The 17,310-nt window shown below is 45.3% G+C and overlaps 1 protein-coding gene across 1 annotated transcript in view; it reads right to left on the bottom strand.

Annotated features, from left to right (window-relative positions):
* ZDHHC18 (zinc finger DHHC-type palmitoyltransferase 18) overlaps nt 1-15,979 on the bottom strand; it is a 38,627-nt gene extending 22,648 nt beyond the window's left edge. Inside the window, exons 1-2 of the mRNA XM_060257593.1 lie at nt 15,722-15,979; nt 2,921-3,081 (exon numbers count right to left, since the gene is read on the bottom strand). Coding sequence (XP_060113576.1) covers nt 2,921-3,081; nt 15,722-15,978 — 418 coding nt within the window. The 5' untranslated portion in view covers nt 15,979. The remainder of the gene's footprint in view (nt 1-2,920; nt 3,082-15,721) is intronic.
* Between the last annotated feature and the right edge of the window lie 1,331 nt (nt 15,980-17,310).

Here is a 17,310-nt window from a genome sequence, read left to right as displayed (position 1 = left end):
CTCTGGACCCACCATCTTTAACTTGCATAATTATTCACATTTCTAGCAAAAGATATCTCCCAAAAGACTGATGGAAACTACAAGCACAAAAACAGATTCTCCACTTCCCCAGAACTTATTGTGGAACAACCCAGGAAGTCTGCCTGGAAAAGTTACTATCCCCCCAAAATGCCAGCCTGTTCATGTATAATAGCCTCAAAACCCAACTTTGTAAAGTTTCTCTACCTGAATATCTGAAAGCAGTTCTCAGTCTTATAAGCAAATGAGGAATTATTACCAGTGCTACACTGTAAAACATGCTGCTCTGAGCCACCTCTTGTCTGTGCTCAGAACAAGAGAAAGGATGCTTAACTAGCCCTACAAATGTAATCTAATCAGTTCTCCAGACTGCTCCGGAGGAGAGAAAAACTAGCACTTGTTCTTTTCTTTAACTTCTGCCTGTATCTTCAAGGAATTAACAGAATACTTCCGTCGCAGGAATAATTCAGACTTTGTCGCACCCCGCGTTATGGAACTGGAAGGATCAGGACAATATGTGAACCCATACACTTCTATTGCTTTTACAAGGCATTAGTATTTCTTTTCTCTCTTGATAATTCTGCAGCTGGTCACTGGTCACTGCTAACCACAAGACTAAGAGAGCAACACATGCTTCACTTGCAGAAGTCACAACGCATGAGCTTTACGGCAAAGTAGCGATAGCGGAACTGATGTCACCTATTTAAATCATCTGGGAAACTGATCAGGTGACCTATGACGGCTTAGTTTTTAAAAAGGAATTACTTATTATTGTGTTTATTTTATAGAAAGCTCAACAGTAAAAGCTTGGGATAAGGATTGTGGGACTAAAATTACAATAGAAAATTGGCCAAGCATCTGGTCATCATCTTTATACCACACCCCTATATTGAATTTGCGGCTACAAAATTTTAAGTTTTACTCCAGATGGTACTTGACACCACTGCAGATTTTTTATTCTAAAAGATCCAAAGATGCTAACTGCTGGAGAGGGTGCGGCCATATCGGCTCATTTATCCACTGTTGGTGGGAATGTCCTGTTGTTTTGCAATTCTGGAAGAAAATCTTACCCACGATTGAACGTATTATAAATCACAAGGTGCCCTTCTCCACGGAATCAATATTGCTTAACCTATGGAATAATTCAGAAATACCAAAACATAAGAAAGAATTGGCATCTATGCTTATTTTAGCAGTGAAATTATTAATAGCTCATCAGTGGAAAGCTTCAGTTCTACCTTCTAAATGTAAATGGTTTCTTAAAATTTGGGACCTAATAGTGATGGATAAAATAGCTGGTTGTATACAAAAATCAGAAGCATTTGACAAAGGAAACGAGAAGAATATGTTTATAGAGAAATGGTTTCATTTTTTTGCCTATGTACAAGCTGACCAAAGTGCACTTTGTAAATTACCGGATAAATACTTAGATTTTGCTTTTTACTAGATATTTACTCTGTATATCATATACAAAACAGGATGGCTTATGTTATAGATATTGTTATTGTTATAGTTGATGTTTGTAGAATTGTGTTTTTATTAATAAAAAAATTTAAACTTGAAAAAAAAATTATTGTGTTTATTTGAAGAGAGAACACACTGAAGATTGATATTCCTTGGGCCCTAAGGTGCTGCTTCTCCTTCAACATGGAAAAGTGGGCCACAGGCTTTTCTACTATACTCCCTATGCCAAAGTAATATTACTACAACTTCACTTCAGCTACTCTTTCATCATTTCACAGTGAGGAAGACACCTTGTGCCAAACAAAAGACCAGGACTTTCCACCACAATGCTGCTGCAGTCCAGACATCTTTCACCCGTCCCCTTCTGCTCTAACATGCAGTGCACTCAGAGTTCCCCGACCCCCAAGGTCGCTACATTGTGCTGTTAGGGGAAGCCCAGGGGGTGAGGACGGCCCTGATTAATATCTATGGCTCGAATAATGAAAATACTCATACTTTTAATAAAGTGGCTGCTATACTTGAGAACCTGGACTATGACAATATTATTTTAGGCGGTGATTTCAATACCACTCTGGATGGCAAGATGGATCGCATGGGTGCGACTGAACGATCCTTGAGATCACGGTTGGCCGTATTGGCCCTGATGAAGGAATTTGGGATGGTGGATGTATGGAGGGAGCAACATAAAGACTTGAAAGCCTACACCTTCTGCTCTCACATCCCCCTCGCAAGATTAGATGACTTATTGGTGTCTAAATCCATACTCCGATGTGTGCGTTCGTCGACAATCTGTCCCTCCACTCTTTCTGACCATCACATGGTGCTCATGGAAGTGGACAACTTGCTACACTTGCAACTTGCAAAACTACCCTCTTTATGCAAGCATATAAGGAGTCCTGAAAACGATACCTTGCCATCGAAAAATATCTACTGAATAGCACCTTAATTTATGGTAGTCTTAACTTTTATGTAGTTTTAACCTAATGTAACTGTTTTTAAATGTATGTATCAATTGTATTTTAAAATTGTCTTATGTAAATCATGGGAAACCATGTCTTGTTAGCCGCCCTGAGCCTGCTTCAGCGGGGAGGGCGGGATACAAATTAAAGTTTATTATTATTTATTATTACACATAGATAAGTCCCCATCGTGGTATTTTAATAGCTCTGAAACATAGCAAACAGGATGAGAGGCAGCAGAAGCAACGTCACAAAGGATAATGCTGATGTTCAGCGCCAAAACAGTTCCCACCAGAGGGCTTACGATATCGGAGGTCTTCTAAAGGCTAAAATCTGACGATCGTACTACTTTGCCACCCTTCATTTAAGAAACAAAGATGCAAAGGAGGATGAAGAATACCATCGGATAACTATCGCATTTGACAAAAAAAAAATACACATATTGTCATAAGTAAAGATCATGTGGGCTAGACACTCACCGATCCATTTCTCCAGATCTGCAGCTTCACTGGGGGTGGCTCTAGGCAGGATACCAGGGTCCCTGAAGCTGGTCTGCAGTAAACAGCTGATGACAAAGAAGAACAGTATGCCAGCAATGATAGGAATGGCCACGGTCAGGTTACGAGCCAGGAAGGGGCAGCTGAAAAGAAAACAACATTTGTTAATATGATCTCCATTCAATGTACAAGAGCTTCATCCAGTGGCTAGTTTCCTCTCGCTACCCCTTTGTGAAAGTTCTCTCCTTTGCATATTTTTGTGGATCTTTTAACGACACAGTAATGAAATTTTGGACAGCAGGCAGGTATCCTAAGCAGACACAGTCATTTGTAGCCCAACTTGCAGTCAACGGATTGGATCCAGTGGGTTACCTACCGGTAACATCATCTCCTCCACCACCAGTGCAAACGACCAGCAGAAGAAGGAATAGGGAGTAAATTTTCCCAATTTCCTCTCCTCAGCACTGCCTCCATTGCTGGAGTGCATTTTATTCAAGAGCCTTCATGGAAGATTTTTGAATTACCTGCTGGAGAGGGAAAGAAGGGACAGTTCTGTACCGCCAGCTTCTTTCACAAATTTCTCAATAGGATTCAATCCAGAGTATATTCCTTGTCCCTCCTCTGATATTACGATCTAATTTTCATTTACATTCTCAAAAAATTTCTGTGATCTACAAGCTTGAGATAAAGTTCACTTTTCACTCAAGGGCCTCTCCTCATCTTCATGTAAGTCCTTCCCAGTATACCCAACTGTTAATTCCTCAATGCAATTTTTGATAGTCACACAGCAGATGAGTTAGTAATTTTTTCCTGGCACAGATGTGACTTTATCTGATTCCACCAAGGATAACTGCAAAATAAGCCTCGATTCTGTTCTACAAAGAGCGGGAGACAAGATTATTTATTACGTTTAGAAAATTTAGGAAATCTCAAAAGGCAGCTCACAAACTGAAACAATACTATAAAGTCAACAGCATAAAAACAAGTCATCAAAACCAAGGTGGGATATAAAAACAACATAAAACAACACTGAGCTGCCTAAAGCATTACTCACAAGCCAGTCCTGGGACTAGAAGCAGATAATAAAAACAAATTAAAAATTAAAAAAGATAAAACTATTGGTAAGAAGATTTTTTTAACCAGCTCTCTAAAGAAAGGTAAATCAGGTGAACCTCAAGGAAGAGGACATCCAAAGGTGCCACCAAAGTAAAAGGTCCATCTCTGGTTAGAACCAGCCTCACATTTGCAGATGGGAGCACAGCTTGAGAAGATTATAATAACTGGTAGGCTGGACATCATAGGAGAACATGATTCTTCAAGCATCTCTCTGGCCTTTCCTTCCCCACCACACACCCCTTGCCCAGTGACAATATAGCTGTGGAGAAACCATATCAATTGGTCTGTACTGCAATAGTTCACAATTACTCGGTACTGTGAGACAAAATCAATATATTGATTAGAGAAAATTTAACTTCACACAGCGCTTCCACTTGTTGCCGAAACTGTGCAACTCATGGCTAAAATCTTCAGCTATCCAGCCACGCACCCCCTCCCCCAAACAATCACTCAGATCTACAATCTCTAAAGAAGGGGTGTCAAATTCATTTGTTATGAGGGATGGATCTGACAAAAATGGCTTGTTGGGCCAGACTTGTTGGGGAGGGACGGTGGCTCAGTGGTAGAGCATCTGCTTGGGAAGCAGAAGGTCCCAGGTTCAATCCCCGGCATCTCCAAAAAAGGGTCCAGGCAAATAGGTGTGAAGAACCTCAGCTGGAGACCCTGGAGAGCCGCTGCCAGTCTGAGAAGACAATACTGACTTTGATGGACCAAGGGTCTGGTTCAGTATAAGGCAGCTTCATATGTAGGAGGGATGGTGGCTCAGCGGTAGAGCATCTGCTTGGGAAGCAGAAAGTCCCAGGTTCAATCCCTGGCATCTCCAAATAAAAAGGGTCCAGGCAAGTAGGCGTGAAAAACCTCAGCCTGAGACCCTGGAGAGCCGCGGCCAGTCTGAGAAGACGATACTGACTTTGATGGACCAAGGGTCTGATTCAGTATAAGGCAGCTTCATATGTTCATGTTCACCAGGTTGGGTTGCGCAGAGCCATGTCGGACCAAGCCATGTGTGTACCTCTTTAAGATTAGGTAGCAGATATATAAATTTCATAAAGAACACAAACGCATTCTTTAAAAAAAAAATTAAAACATGCTTAAAACGTTAGCACTCATTGGTCTTAAAGATGCTTTATTTGTATTTCTCCCATGGGATCCAGATAACTGGGCAAAGGAAGCTCTGGCTCGTTCCTTCCTTCCCCAGGGAACTGGGGGGGGAGCCTCACCCAGTAGAAGGAAGAGAGGTGTGGCTCAGTAGCTCTGCTGTGCAATTGAAAAAGCCTGGCAAAGCAAGCTATTCCTCCCCCCTTCCTCCCCAAGGGAGGAGCCTCAGCCAATGGAGAAAATAGAGGTTTTGTGCTCTGTAGCTCCCATGCGATTGAGCAAGCCTTGCAAAACAAGCTGTTATGCAGAAGGAAGCAAGATATAGCGAGAAGGAAGCATATGACAGCCAGTTGCTCAGGGGTCTGATAGGAGCCCTCCGGGGGCCTGATTTGGCCCCTGGACTGCATGTTTGACACCCCTGCTCTAAAGTGTATCAGAGGATCACACAAAATAAGAAAGCAAAAGAAGATTTTTAAAAGAACAGGCGTTCCCATCAGGATCCAGAGTTAGCCACTGTATTTAAATCCTGACTTCCAATGACAGCCACATTTGGGATAGAGGGAAAATTAATTGTGGAGAGCCTGTTGCTGGGAATTGTTGGAGTAACCATGGAATTATTTTTGAAAGGAGAAGGGGGCGAGCGGCTGATCTGAGTTGAGAAGTGGGAGGGAACTGTGTGTCATGATGGAAATTAATACTATTTCTGTTCTGTTCTGAGGAGAGAATAGGCTCGTAAACATTGGGTTTATTCAATAGAAAGCTACTAGGCTGTGGAGAGACAGGGAAAAAGTGAATGCTCATGCACCATGCAGCAAAAGTGCCCAAAAGATTGTCAACTGACCATTACAAAAACAGCCTCAAACTCTTGTCCCTTTAAACAGCCGTTTAATCCGCTGAATTCACCAGATGGAAGCATTTCACAGCCTGGGAATCAATGTTACAAGCTGCCAGTATAATCATATTATTGGAGGCATACAACTACAGAGGATGGCTGGAAGCTTAGCAAACCAAAGCACTGGGGGAAATTCAGAGCAGACCTCCTCCCGCCTGAAATGTTTATGGAGGACATTAGCAGCTCAAGTGTTACGCACATTTACTTAAAAGTAAACCCTCAGGTTTTAGTGAAATTGCTTTTAAATAGTTGTGCCTTGTTTCTATAGAGGTGCCCGGGGCTGTTTTATTTATTTCCCTTTCCCTTGCAGCTCAAACTAATTTGAGATAACCCCTGAACTCATAGCCTCAAATATATAGTTTATACATACAAATCAAGGTTGCTGAGGTTACTGCTCTTGAAACCCAGTATGTTGACTGGGGAGGATGACAACATCCTGCAACTCCAAGCTACGCTACAGATACCACATCATTCAAGCACCTTTACGGACTAGTGCTCCGCAGTCTATCCTCACAGCCAGGAAGGAGAATGCAGAGGCTCCGCGCTGCACATCCAGGTTATCAGAAACTGTGAAAACGAGGGTAGAGGAAGTGGCCGAAACTGTTTTTAGAACGCAATCTGCCCTTCACCACTGCAGAAACCTGCCTGCATTATTGGGGCTGCTTCTGTCATCTCCCTACTAGGTGGGGCCAGTTAGCAGAAGCAGAAAATCTGCCTCCTCCTCCCCTTTAAAGACCCCCACCCATCAAGGGGAGGCAGCTTCAGAGCGAGGACGCACTGTCTCTTTCATCTGCCTGGGCTTCAGGTGGGCGAAAGAGGCAGTGCGGAGCCTCTGCCTCAAGACCTGGAGACTAACAAGTCATAGATCAGGATCGATGCATGGGCTGGGAGGTTGAGGACCCCTGCAGTAAAGGACAGAGTCCCAGTTATTCCAGAAAGGAAGAATTTGATCTTGCATCAACATTCGTCTCCTCTCAAATCTGGAAGAGAGTCCAGAAACAAAGCGAACTCTTTTTTTAGAATACAGTGTTCAGGCTGAAAGGATTTATGAGCTGTACCGTGCAAGCAGCGTAGATTACAAGCAACCTGAGTGATACAGCTGATCGTACCTGCAGATACTACGGACCTGCCACAGGAAGATGATTGCACGCACCATGCGAAACATCAGGGAGGGGGTCAGAACTGCTTCCGACTCGAACGCCATAACCACATAAGTAACTGCACTCACTTGCCATTCAGGTTGCATACTTAAACATACAATATGAGATTTAAGGTATTTTATTAATTTATTTAAACCGCGACTCTCTGGTCATGTAGATGCAACGTATGACTTCGCTTTCCAGGCTGAAGCCGCCTTGTTTGCTGCAGGCGCTGAGCCCGAGGGGTCTCGATATGACAAACCGAAGATGAAATAACTCCCAACAGCGAGTTGGACATGCAAGGGAACGAAAGGCTGTTTGCATAAGGAAAATGCCAAACCTTGACCCCTCCTCCCCACTCTGCGAAAGGATTTTACTATTATAAGCATCAGTAATCGCAAAGACTCCAACGGACTCATGCAAGCTGCCCATATATTTCCTGGTATCTGCGCACAAGAGGATTACAGAAATCTGAGGCATCTCTCAAGCTCAGCCGCAAAACCACACCAGATCGAGATCAACGTCATCTGCTACTGCTGTCTCCAGACTTTCCTTTGAGAAGGTCCTGCTGCCGGTTGTGTATCGAGTTCGTTATAAGGTGCTGGTTATTACCTTTAAAGCCCTATATGGCCGAGGACCTGCCTACCTTAGGGACCGCCTCTCCCCATATGTTCCCCAGAGAGCGCTGAGATCCAGTTCCCAAAACCTTTTTAAAATCCCTGGACCAAGAGAGGCTAGATTGAAAACAACGAGGGAGCAAGCCTTCTCAACAATGCCCCCCCCCCGATGGTGGAATCAACTCCCAGAGGAGCTGCGAGCCCTGCGGGACCTGAATCAGTTTCGCAGGGCTTGCAAAACCACCCTCTTTCAGCTCGCTTTTAAGATGGAACCCGGCTAAATTGACTTCTAGCCATCCTATACATGTTTGTGAATTGTAGCACCTTAATTAATAACTCATAATGGCTGTTTTATCTAATTTTTAACTTAATCTATAAATGTAATTCAACTGTATTTTAATCTGTTTTATTGTACTGATTGTATTTTATTGAAATCATGGTTATACCATGTCCTGTGAGCCGCCCTGAGCCTGCCTTTGGCAGGGGAGGGCGGGATACAAAAATAAATTTATTATTATTATTATTATTATTATTATGCAGTACACACCTGTGACACTCATCCCTTATCATTTGCACTCCCCATCCCCCCTCTCAGTTCCCTTTCCTGGGGGTGCTAATCCCAGTAGGCAGCTGTAGCTCCACTGGTCAGAGTATACATGCAACAAAAAGCAAAATATTTTAATACGGTGCATTTCTGGGGGGAAAAAACTTTCCAAGATGATTGCAAGATGATTGTGTTAGTCTGTCATAGGAAAACAAAACGTTGGACGTTATTTTTCTGGGGAAAGACCAGACACCTGGAGAGCCAGTTTGGTGTAGTGGTTAAGTGTGTGGACTCTTATCTGGAAGAACTGGGTTTGATTCCCCACTCCTCCACTTGCACCTGCTGGCATGGCCTTGGGTCAGCCATAGCTCTGGCAGAGGTTGTCCTTGAAAGGGCAGCTGCTGGGAGAGCCCTCTCCAGCCCCACCCACCTCACAGGGTGTCTGTTGTGGGGGAGGACGGTAAAGGAGATTGTGAGCCGCTCTGAGACTCTTTGGAGTGGAGGGCAGGATATAAATCCAGTATCTTCATCTACTTCACAGGGTGTCTGTTGTGGGGGAGGAAGGGAAAGGAGATTGTGAGCCGCTCTGAGACTCTTTGGAGTGGAGGGCGGGATATAAATCCAGTATCTTCATCTACCTCACAGGGTGTCTGTTGTGGGGGAGGAAGATAAAGGAGATTGTGAGCCGCTCTGAGACTCTTCGGAGTAGAGGGCAGGATATAAATCCAATATCTTCATCTACCTCACAGGGTGTCTGTTGTGGGGGAGGAAGATAAAGGAGATTGTGAGCCACTCTGAGACTCTTCGGAGTGGAGGGCAGGATATAAATCCAATATCTTCTTCTTCTGGTTGATCATAAAAGCACCTAGTACAGAAAGCTTAAAATGAGCCTTAGATGCATGCTAGATAAAAATTAACAGCCTCGTGTTAGGGCAACCATATGGAGATTGCTGGGAAATGCCTGACACGTGGCTGCCGATTGGTCCTTCTCCTGTGGCCAAAAAACTCAACCATGTACTAAAGGCTGATGCACACCATGAGTTGGCACATCATCTACTGCTTGCAACGTAGCACAGTTGAGGAAGTTCCCTCTGCGCAGCCACCGTATATTGAAAAGCAAATTCTCCAAATTTCTGCAACAGGCAATGTTACTTGCCTCCACAAGAATGCTAGCATGGTCTAAAACATGGTGCCTGCTCATGCACACAAACTCAAAATAGCTTAGAAGAGCTGAGGTCATACCAAACAATGAACTGAAAGTTATACAGACCCAAGTGGGCAGCTGTGTTGGTCTGAAGCTGTAGTCAACTAAGGCCAACTAAGTTTTATTCAGAATGTAAGCTCTTGTGTGCTCTAAGCAGACTTCATCAGACAAAAATGGAATGGAAAGCAGTCCTAAATATAGAGAAAGTGGGCAGCGAGTTAGTATGTAGAGCCATGGAAATGTTTTTAGCAGATTAAAAGAATCACAAATTGGGGTCTGTTATGCAGTCCTTCACTGTTACACTGTTCAGTGCTGAAACAGCTCACACCACCGCATGGATCTTCAACCTTTCAAGTAATGTATGAGCACACAGCCAGTGTGGAGAGTATTGTTCTCATATCTACCAAGGAACATGTCAACATGCCCTTCTGTCACCAAGCTAGATGCACAGTTCCCAGGGTGTAAGGTGTATGAAGGAGGATTTGGAAGCATCAGGTGCTCACAAGTTGGCAATCAAAGTTAGCTGCTTATCATTTTCTCCACGATAACCCCCAAAGTCATTGCAACCACCAATTTGAAACCCAACAGACAAATCAGCTTTCTCCATCTCATGTCATCTCAGAGGGGTTAATGGTGGAAATATTTCTTCAAGTCCATTTGCAGGGCATATAGGAGGGGGAAAGAGGGTGTATTCACCACCATCCTCCCTTCCACTTTGCACAAAAGAGATCCCTCGTCTTCGCACCCCCAGAATCCCAGGAGCCTTGCAATGTACATACACAAATTACAGGGCTCTTCTGTCATGCAGTACTCTGAGGTTTGAGAAATATGTGAAGAAGAAGAAGAAGAAGAAGAAGAAGAAGAAGAAGAAGAAGAAGAAGAAGAAGAAGAAGAAGAAGAAGAAGAAGAAGAAGAAGAAGAAGAAGAAGAAGAAGAAGAAGAAGAAGAAGAAGAAGAAGAAGAAGAAGAAGAAGAAGAAGAAGAAGAAGAAGAAGAAGAAGAAGAAGAAGAAGAAGAAGAAGAAGAAGAAGAAGAAGAAGAAGAAGAAGAAGAAGAAGATGATGATGATGATGATGATGATGATGATGATGATGATGATGATGATGATGATGATGATGATGATGATGATGATGATATTGGATTTATATCCCGCCCTCCACTCCGAAGAGTCTCAGAGCGGCTCACAATCTCCTTTCCCTTCCTCCCCCACAACAGACACCCTGTGAGGTGGTGGGGCTGGAGAGGGCTCTTACAGCAGCTGCCCTTTCAAGGACAACTTCTGCCAGAGCTATGGCTGACCCAAGGCCATTCCAGCAGGTGCAAGTGGAGGAGTGGGGAATCAAACCCGGTTCTCCCAGATAAGAGTCCACACACTTAACCACTACACCAAACTGGCTACACCAGTAGGCTTGAGCCCAGAAAGTGAAGGGCATTGAAATGGATCTCGTTTCCAAGGTGAAACGCTGGGGCTCCTGTATCCAAAAGGGCATTCCGTTCAGGCAGAAACCAATTCAAGTGCGGCCAAAGTCTTAAGCTTCCCTTCAGAGATGGCTAATAAAGGATAAACGAGAGGAGAAGGGAGTGAGAAACAGAGAAGGTGAAACTACTGGCCTACCTTTCCTGACCACGTGCTCCTTAAGTCTCCGCAATGGGATGCTGACTGAAGTTGAACTCTTTGATGGTCCAATTTAGCAAGGTGAAGAGACAAGGGAGAAAGATGAGCCCTAGCAAAGAACTGGGTCAAAGGCCACAAGCTCAACATGAAAACCCCTCCCATGTTGGTTAGTCCCCAGCATGTTCTATTCAGCAGTATACTGCCTCTGAACAATGGAGGTTCCCATTTAGCACACTCTGAGCAGCTACTATCATAAGCATTTGTCCCTTTCCCCATTCTTGAAACAGGTGGGGCTGAGAGACTGGAGTTGCATTACCAAGACAAAATATTAGGGACCTACAGGCATTCCTGGGGAAAGAGTTTGGTATGACCAGGAGCCTTTTCAGTGGTGGACAATCTGTAGAATTCTTTTCCGTTCGAGGCTAAGTTGGTCCACATCTTATCTTCTTTTCAGAGGACAGTAAAAACCTCTTTACTGTATTCTTTTCTTTTGATCTTATCTGGTAGTTTTGAAACTTCTATGGTGTACCATTGGTTTTGTTTGTATATTTCTAAGGAATGTGTGTGTGTGTGTGTGTGTTTAAAATAATAACTAACGCAAAAAAATCATTTTTATTTTGTTCCCTAAGACAAGCAAAGTCCTAATTCCCTGCGCCTCTTCCTTTCTTTTCCAAACCTGATTATTCTAAAGCTGATACTGTAGAATTGTTTTATTTATTATTTGTGGTTCTGGATACTCATGCCCTTGATATTAAATTGGCGCTTCAGTTATTGTACTATTTATATAGCACTGCCACCAATGCCCGTGACAATTTACAGGACACAGGAAAACAAAAACTTGCAATCTAAAAATTTAAACAAAGGAGACAAAGAAGAAGACTGCAGATTTATACACCACCATTCTTTGAATCAGAGACTCAGCGGTTTACAATCTCCTCTGTCTTCTCCCTCCACAACAGACACCCTGTGGGGTGGCTGGGGCTGAGAGGGCTCTCACAGCAGCTGCCCTTTCAAGGACAACTCCTGTGATAGCGATGGCTAACTCCCAGCAGCTGTAAGTGGAGGAGTGCGGAATCAAACCCAGTTCTCCCAGATAAGAGTCTGCACACTTAACCACTACACCAAACTGGAGGTGGAAGAAGGGGATAAATAAGGAATGAATGTATTCCAACTATACATAAAGTTGAAGACACATGCCTGCACTGTAAAGAATGTTGAATCTTGATTGTAAATCAACCTTCATGCACAGGAATCAATCTAGAAACCCACATGTACCCATGCAGCAGCTTTATACCAAGCCAGACCCTTGTGCTATCATGATCAGTCTTGTCTACTCTGACTGGCAGCAGCTCTCAAGGGTCTTAGGCTAGGGTCTTCCCCATCACCAACTTCCCAATCCTATAAAACTAGAAATGACAAGGACTGAAGCTGAGACCCTCTGGATGCAAACCAAATGCTCTACTACTGAGCCATGGCTCTTCCCAGGAAAATGCAGGAAAATATGGGTAATATACCAGATTCAATTTTCCACATTTTTTCTTAGCAACGTTCTAAGTTAGGCTGAGAAAGAACGATTGAACTAAGGTTCATAGTAGAGCCAGAATTTGAACCCAGTGTTCTCCAGAATCTTATTGCAACGTTCTTTGTGGCACACAGTGGGTAGCACAACTGGTTAAGCAAAGGCAGAGTCCTTCATATGACAACTCGTATTCCTTTTCCTGTTTGATCCAAAACCTAAACATTTCAGAATTATTATTATTCTGTCGCTTTGCCTTCTTACATCCTTGCCTTTGAAACACGAATGATTATTTCATTCTAATCCTTACTCTCAATTCTACATTTCACTGCTAGTTCATAACGATTCCTCGCTACCGATGTTTCTGTGATTATTATAGTCTATTTCTTACAATCAAACCAACCTTTCATGATTATTTCGTCATTTATACAGCAGCAGTGTCCACAGCACCGTTATGATTTAGAACCGGTGAGGTTAAGAAGCAGGATACATAAGAACATAAGAGAAGCCATGTTAGATCAGGCCAATGGCCCATTCAATCCAACACTCTGTGTCACATAAGAACATAAGAGAAGCCATGTTGGATCAGGCCAATGGCCCATCCAGTTCAACACTCTGTGTCACATAAGAACATAAGAGAAGCCATGTTGGATCAGGCCAATGGCCCCTCCAGTCCAACACTCTGTGTCACATAAGAACATAAGAGGAGCCCTGTTGGATCAGGCCAATGGCCCATCCAGTCCAACACTCTGTGTCACATAAGAACATAAGAGAAGCCCCGTTGGATCAGGCCAATGGCCCATCCAGTCCAACACTCTGTGTCACATAAGAACATAAGAGAAGCCCCGTTGGATCAGGCCAATGGCCCATCCAGTCCAACACTCTGTGTCACATAAGAGGAGCCATCATTTATCCACTGTTGGTGGGAATGTCCTGTTGTTTTGAATTTCTGGAAGTTAATCTTACCCACGTTGGAACGTATCATAGATCACAAGGTGCCCTTTTCCCTTGAATCAATTTTGCTTAACCTATGGAATGATTCGGAATTACCAAAACATAAGAAAGAATTAGCATCTATGCTTATTTTAGCGGCAAAATTATTAATAGCTCAACAATGGAAAGCTTCAGTTCTACCTTCCAAACGAAAATGGTTTCTAAAAATTTGGGACCTAATTGTGATGGACAAAATAGCTGGTACCATACAAATTAAAGAAGCACTTGATAAAGGAAGCAAGAAGAATATGTTTATAGAAAAATGGTTTCTTTTTTTGACTATGTACATTCCGATCAAAGTGCATTTTGTAAATTATGTAGATTTTGCTTTTTATTAGACATGTACTATGTATATCATATACAGAACAGGATGGCTTATGGTTTAGTTATTGTTAATATTATCGTTATAGTTGATGTTTGTAAAATTGTGTTTATTATTAATTAATAAAAAATTTAAACTGGAAAAAAAATAAGAGGAGCCATGTTGGATCAGGCCAACACTCTGTGTCACATAAGAACATAAGAGAAGCCCTGTTGGATCAGGCCAGTGGCCCATCCAGTCCAACACGCTGTGTCACATAAGAACATAAGAGAAGCCATGTTGGATCAGGCCGATGGCCCCTCCAGTCCAACACTCTGTGTCACATAAGAACATAAGAGAAGCCATGTTGGATCAGGCCAATGGCCCCTCCAGTCCAACACTCTGTGTCACATAAGAACATAAGAGAAGCCCTGTTGGATCAGGCCAATGGCCCCTCCAGTCCAACACTCTGTGTCACATAAGAACATAAGAGAGGCCATGTTGGATCAGGCAAATGGCCCATCCAGTCCAACACTCTGTGTCACATAAGAACATAAGAGGAGCCATGTTGGATCAGGCCAATGGCCCATCCAGTCCAACACTCTGTGTCACAGAAGAACATAAGAGAAGCCATGTTGGATCAGGCCAATGGCCCCTCCAGTCCAACACTCTGTGTCACAGAAGAACATAAGAGAAGCCATGTTGGATCAGGCCAATGGCCCATCCAGTCCAACACTCTGTGTCACAGAAGAACATAAGAGAAGCCATGTTGGATCAGGCCAATGGCCCATCCAGTCCAACACTCTGTGTCACAGAAGAACATAAGAGAAGCCCTGTTGGATCAGGCCAGTGGCCCATCCAGTCCAACACGCTGTGTCACATAAGAACATAAGAGAAGCCATGTTGGATCAGGCCAATGGCCCCTCCAGTCCAACACTCTGTGTCACATAAGAACATAAGAGAAGCCATGTTGGATCAGGCCAATGGCCCCTCCAGTCCAACACTCTGTGTCACAGAAGAACATAAGAGAAGCCCTGTTGGATCAGGCCAATGGCCCATCCAGTCCAACACTCTGTGTCACAGAAGAACATAAGAGAAGCCATGTTGGATCAGGCCAATGGCCCATCCAGTCCAACACTCTGTGTCACAGAAGAACATAAGAGAAGCCATGTTGGATCAGGCCAATGGCCCCTCCAGTCCAACACTCTGTGTCACAGAAGAACATAAGAGAAGCCCTGTTGGATCAGGCCAGTGGCCCATCCAGTCCAACACGCTGTGTCACATAAGAACATAAGAGAAGCCATGTTGGATCAGGCCAATGGCCCCTCCAGTCCAACACTCTGTGTCACATAAGAACATAAGAGAAGCCATGTTGAATCAGGCAATGGCCCATCCAGTCCAACACTCTGTGTCACACAGTGGCCAATACACACACATACACACAGACTGTGGCTAATAGCCACTGATGGACCTCTGCTCCTTATTTTTATCTAACCCCCTCTTGAAGCTGCTTGTCAGAGTAACACTAGATTGAAACATGAGTAGAAGCATGACTAGACCTCCCAGCAGGACTCTTAACTCACCAACCATCCCTAACAACCCCCGCTCGCTGTGACGCTCGCCGGGTCTGCCCCCCCCCTTGCCTCCCTCGCAGGGCTGTTGTGCTGGTCACACCGTTGCGAGGCACCCGGGGCCCCTCCCTGCCTCCCTCCCTCCGCGGGGTCCAAGCGCCCCCCTGCCTCACTCACTCGAAGGCGAAGAAGAGGCCGCTGGTGAGCACGACCAGGCCGAGCGTGAGCAGGAAGACGCCGCCGTGCCGCGCCAGCATGAGGCGGCCGCCGCAGTAGAAGCGGTTGCGCCCGGGGAAGACCTCCCATTTGCGGCGCTGGCGGTCCGGCGGGGCGGCGGCGGGGAGCGGCAGGGAGGCTGCCCGGGGAGGCTCGGCCGAAGAGGGCGGCGCGGCCGGGGTGCCCGGGGGGATCTGCCGGTACTCGCAGTCCTTCATGGCGGCGGCCCTCCTGCAGAGCCCCGCAACGGCACGGCCAGGACCCGCCCGGCAGGCAGGCAGGCAGGCAGCGAGGAGGCAGGCAGGCCGGGCTCGGCCCAGCGGCGGAGGGAGAGGCAGCCCGCGGGACCCGGCGCCCCCCTCGCCGCAGCGCCCCCCTCCGCCTCGCCGGCCGGGAGTCCCCACTGCAGCCGCCGCCCGCCCGCCCGCCCGCCCGCCGAATGCCCGCTGGAAGCAGAGCGCGGGCTGCAGAGGCTGATGCAATCCGGGGAGCCCCCTGCTTCGACGGGAGGTGCAGCTTCCTTGAAACATCGAAGGCTCTCAATCCATAGGAGGCTTGCTAGTGGCACGCGGGACTCTTGGGAGAAAAAAGCCCCGCGGGAACTCGTTCGCGTATCAGGCCGCGCACACCCCTGACATCGCCATCATTTCACACTAGGGCTTTGCTAAAGGGGGAAAAGCCCAGCAGGAACTTATTTGCATATTAGGCCACACACACCCCTGACATCGCCATCATTTCACACTAGGGCTTTGCTATAGGGGGAAAAAAGCCCACCTGGGACTTATTTGCATATTAGGCCACACATACCCCTGACATCGCCATCATTTCACACTAGGGCTTTGCTATAGGGAAAAAGCCCACCTGGAACTTATTTGCATATTAGGCCACACACACCCCTGACATCGCCATCATTTCACACTAGGGCTTTGCTATAGGGAAAAAAGCCCAGCAGGAACTCATTTGCATATTAGGCCACACACACCCCTGACATCGCCATCATTTCACACTAGGGCTTTGCTATAGGGAAAAAAGCCCAGCTGGAACTCATTCGCATATTAGGCCACACACACCCCTGACATCGCCATCATTTCACACTAGGGCTTTGCTATAGGGAAAAAAGCCCAGCTGGAACTCATTCGCATATTAGGCCACACACACCCCTGACATCACCATCATTTCACACAGGGCTGTAGAAAAAGCCCAGCTGGAACTCATTCGCATATTAGGCCACACCCCCCCCCCTGACATTGCCATCATTTCACACAGGGCGATAGAAAAAGCCCCGCAGGAACTCATTCACGTATCAGGCCACACACACCCCTGACATCTCCATCATTTCACACAGGGCTATAGAAAAAGCCCAGCTGGAACTCATTTGCATATTAGGCCACACACCCCTGACCACCATCATTTCACTCAGGGCTATAGAAAAAGCCCAGCAGGAACTCATTCACATATTAGGCTGCACACCCCTGACATCACCATCATTTCACACTAGGGCTTTGCTATAGAAAAAAAGCCCAGCTGGAACTTATTTGCATATTAGGCCG

The sequence above is a fragment of the Heteronotia binoei genome, chromosome 17, assembly GCF_032191835.1.
Source record: "Heteronotia binoei isolate CCM8104 ecotype False Entrance Well chromosome 17, APGP_CSIRO_Hbin_v1, whole genome shotgun sequence".
NCBI classification, from domain to species: Eukaryota; Metazoa; Chordata; class Lepidosauria; order Squamata; family Gekkonidae; genus Heteronotia; species Heteronotia binoei.
This window is presented reverse-complemented; position numbering and strand designations above follow the sequence as displayed.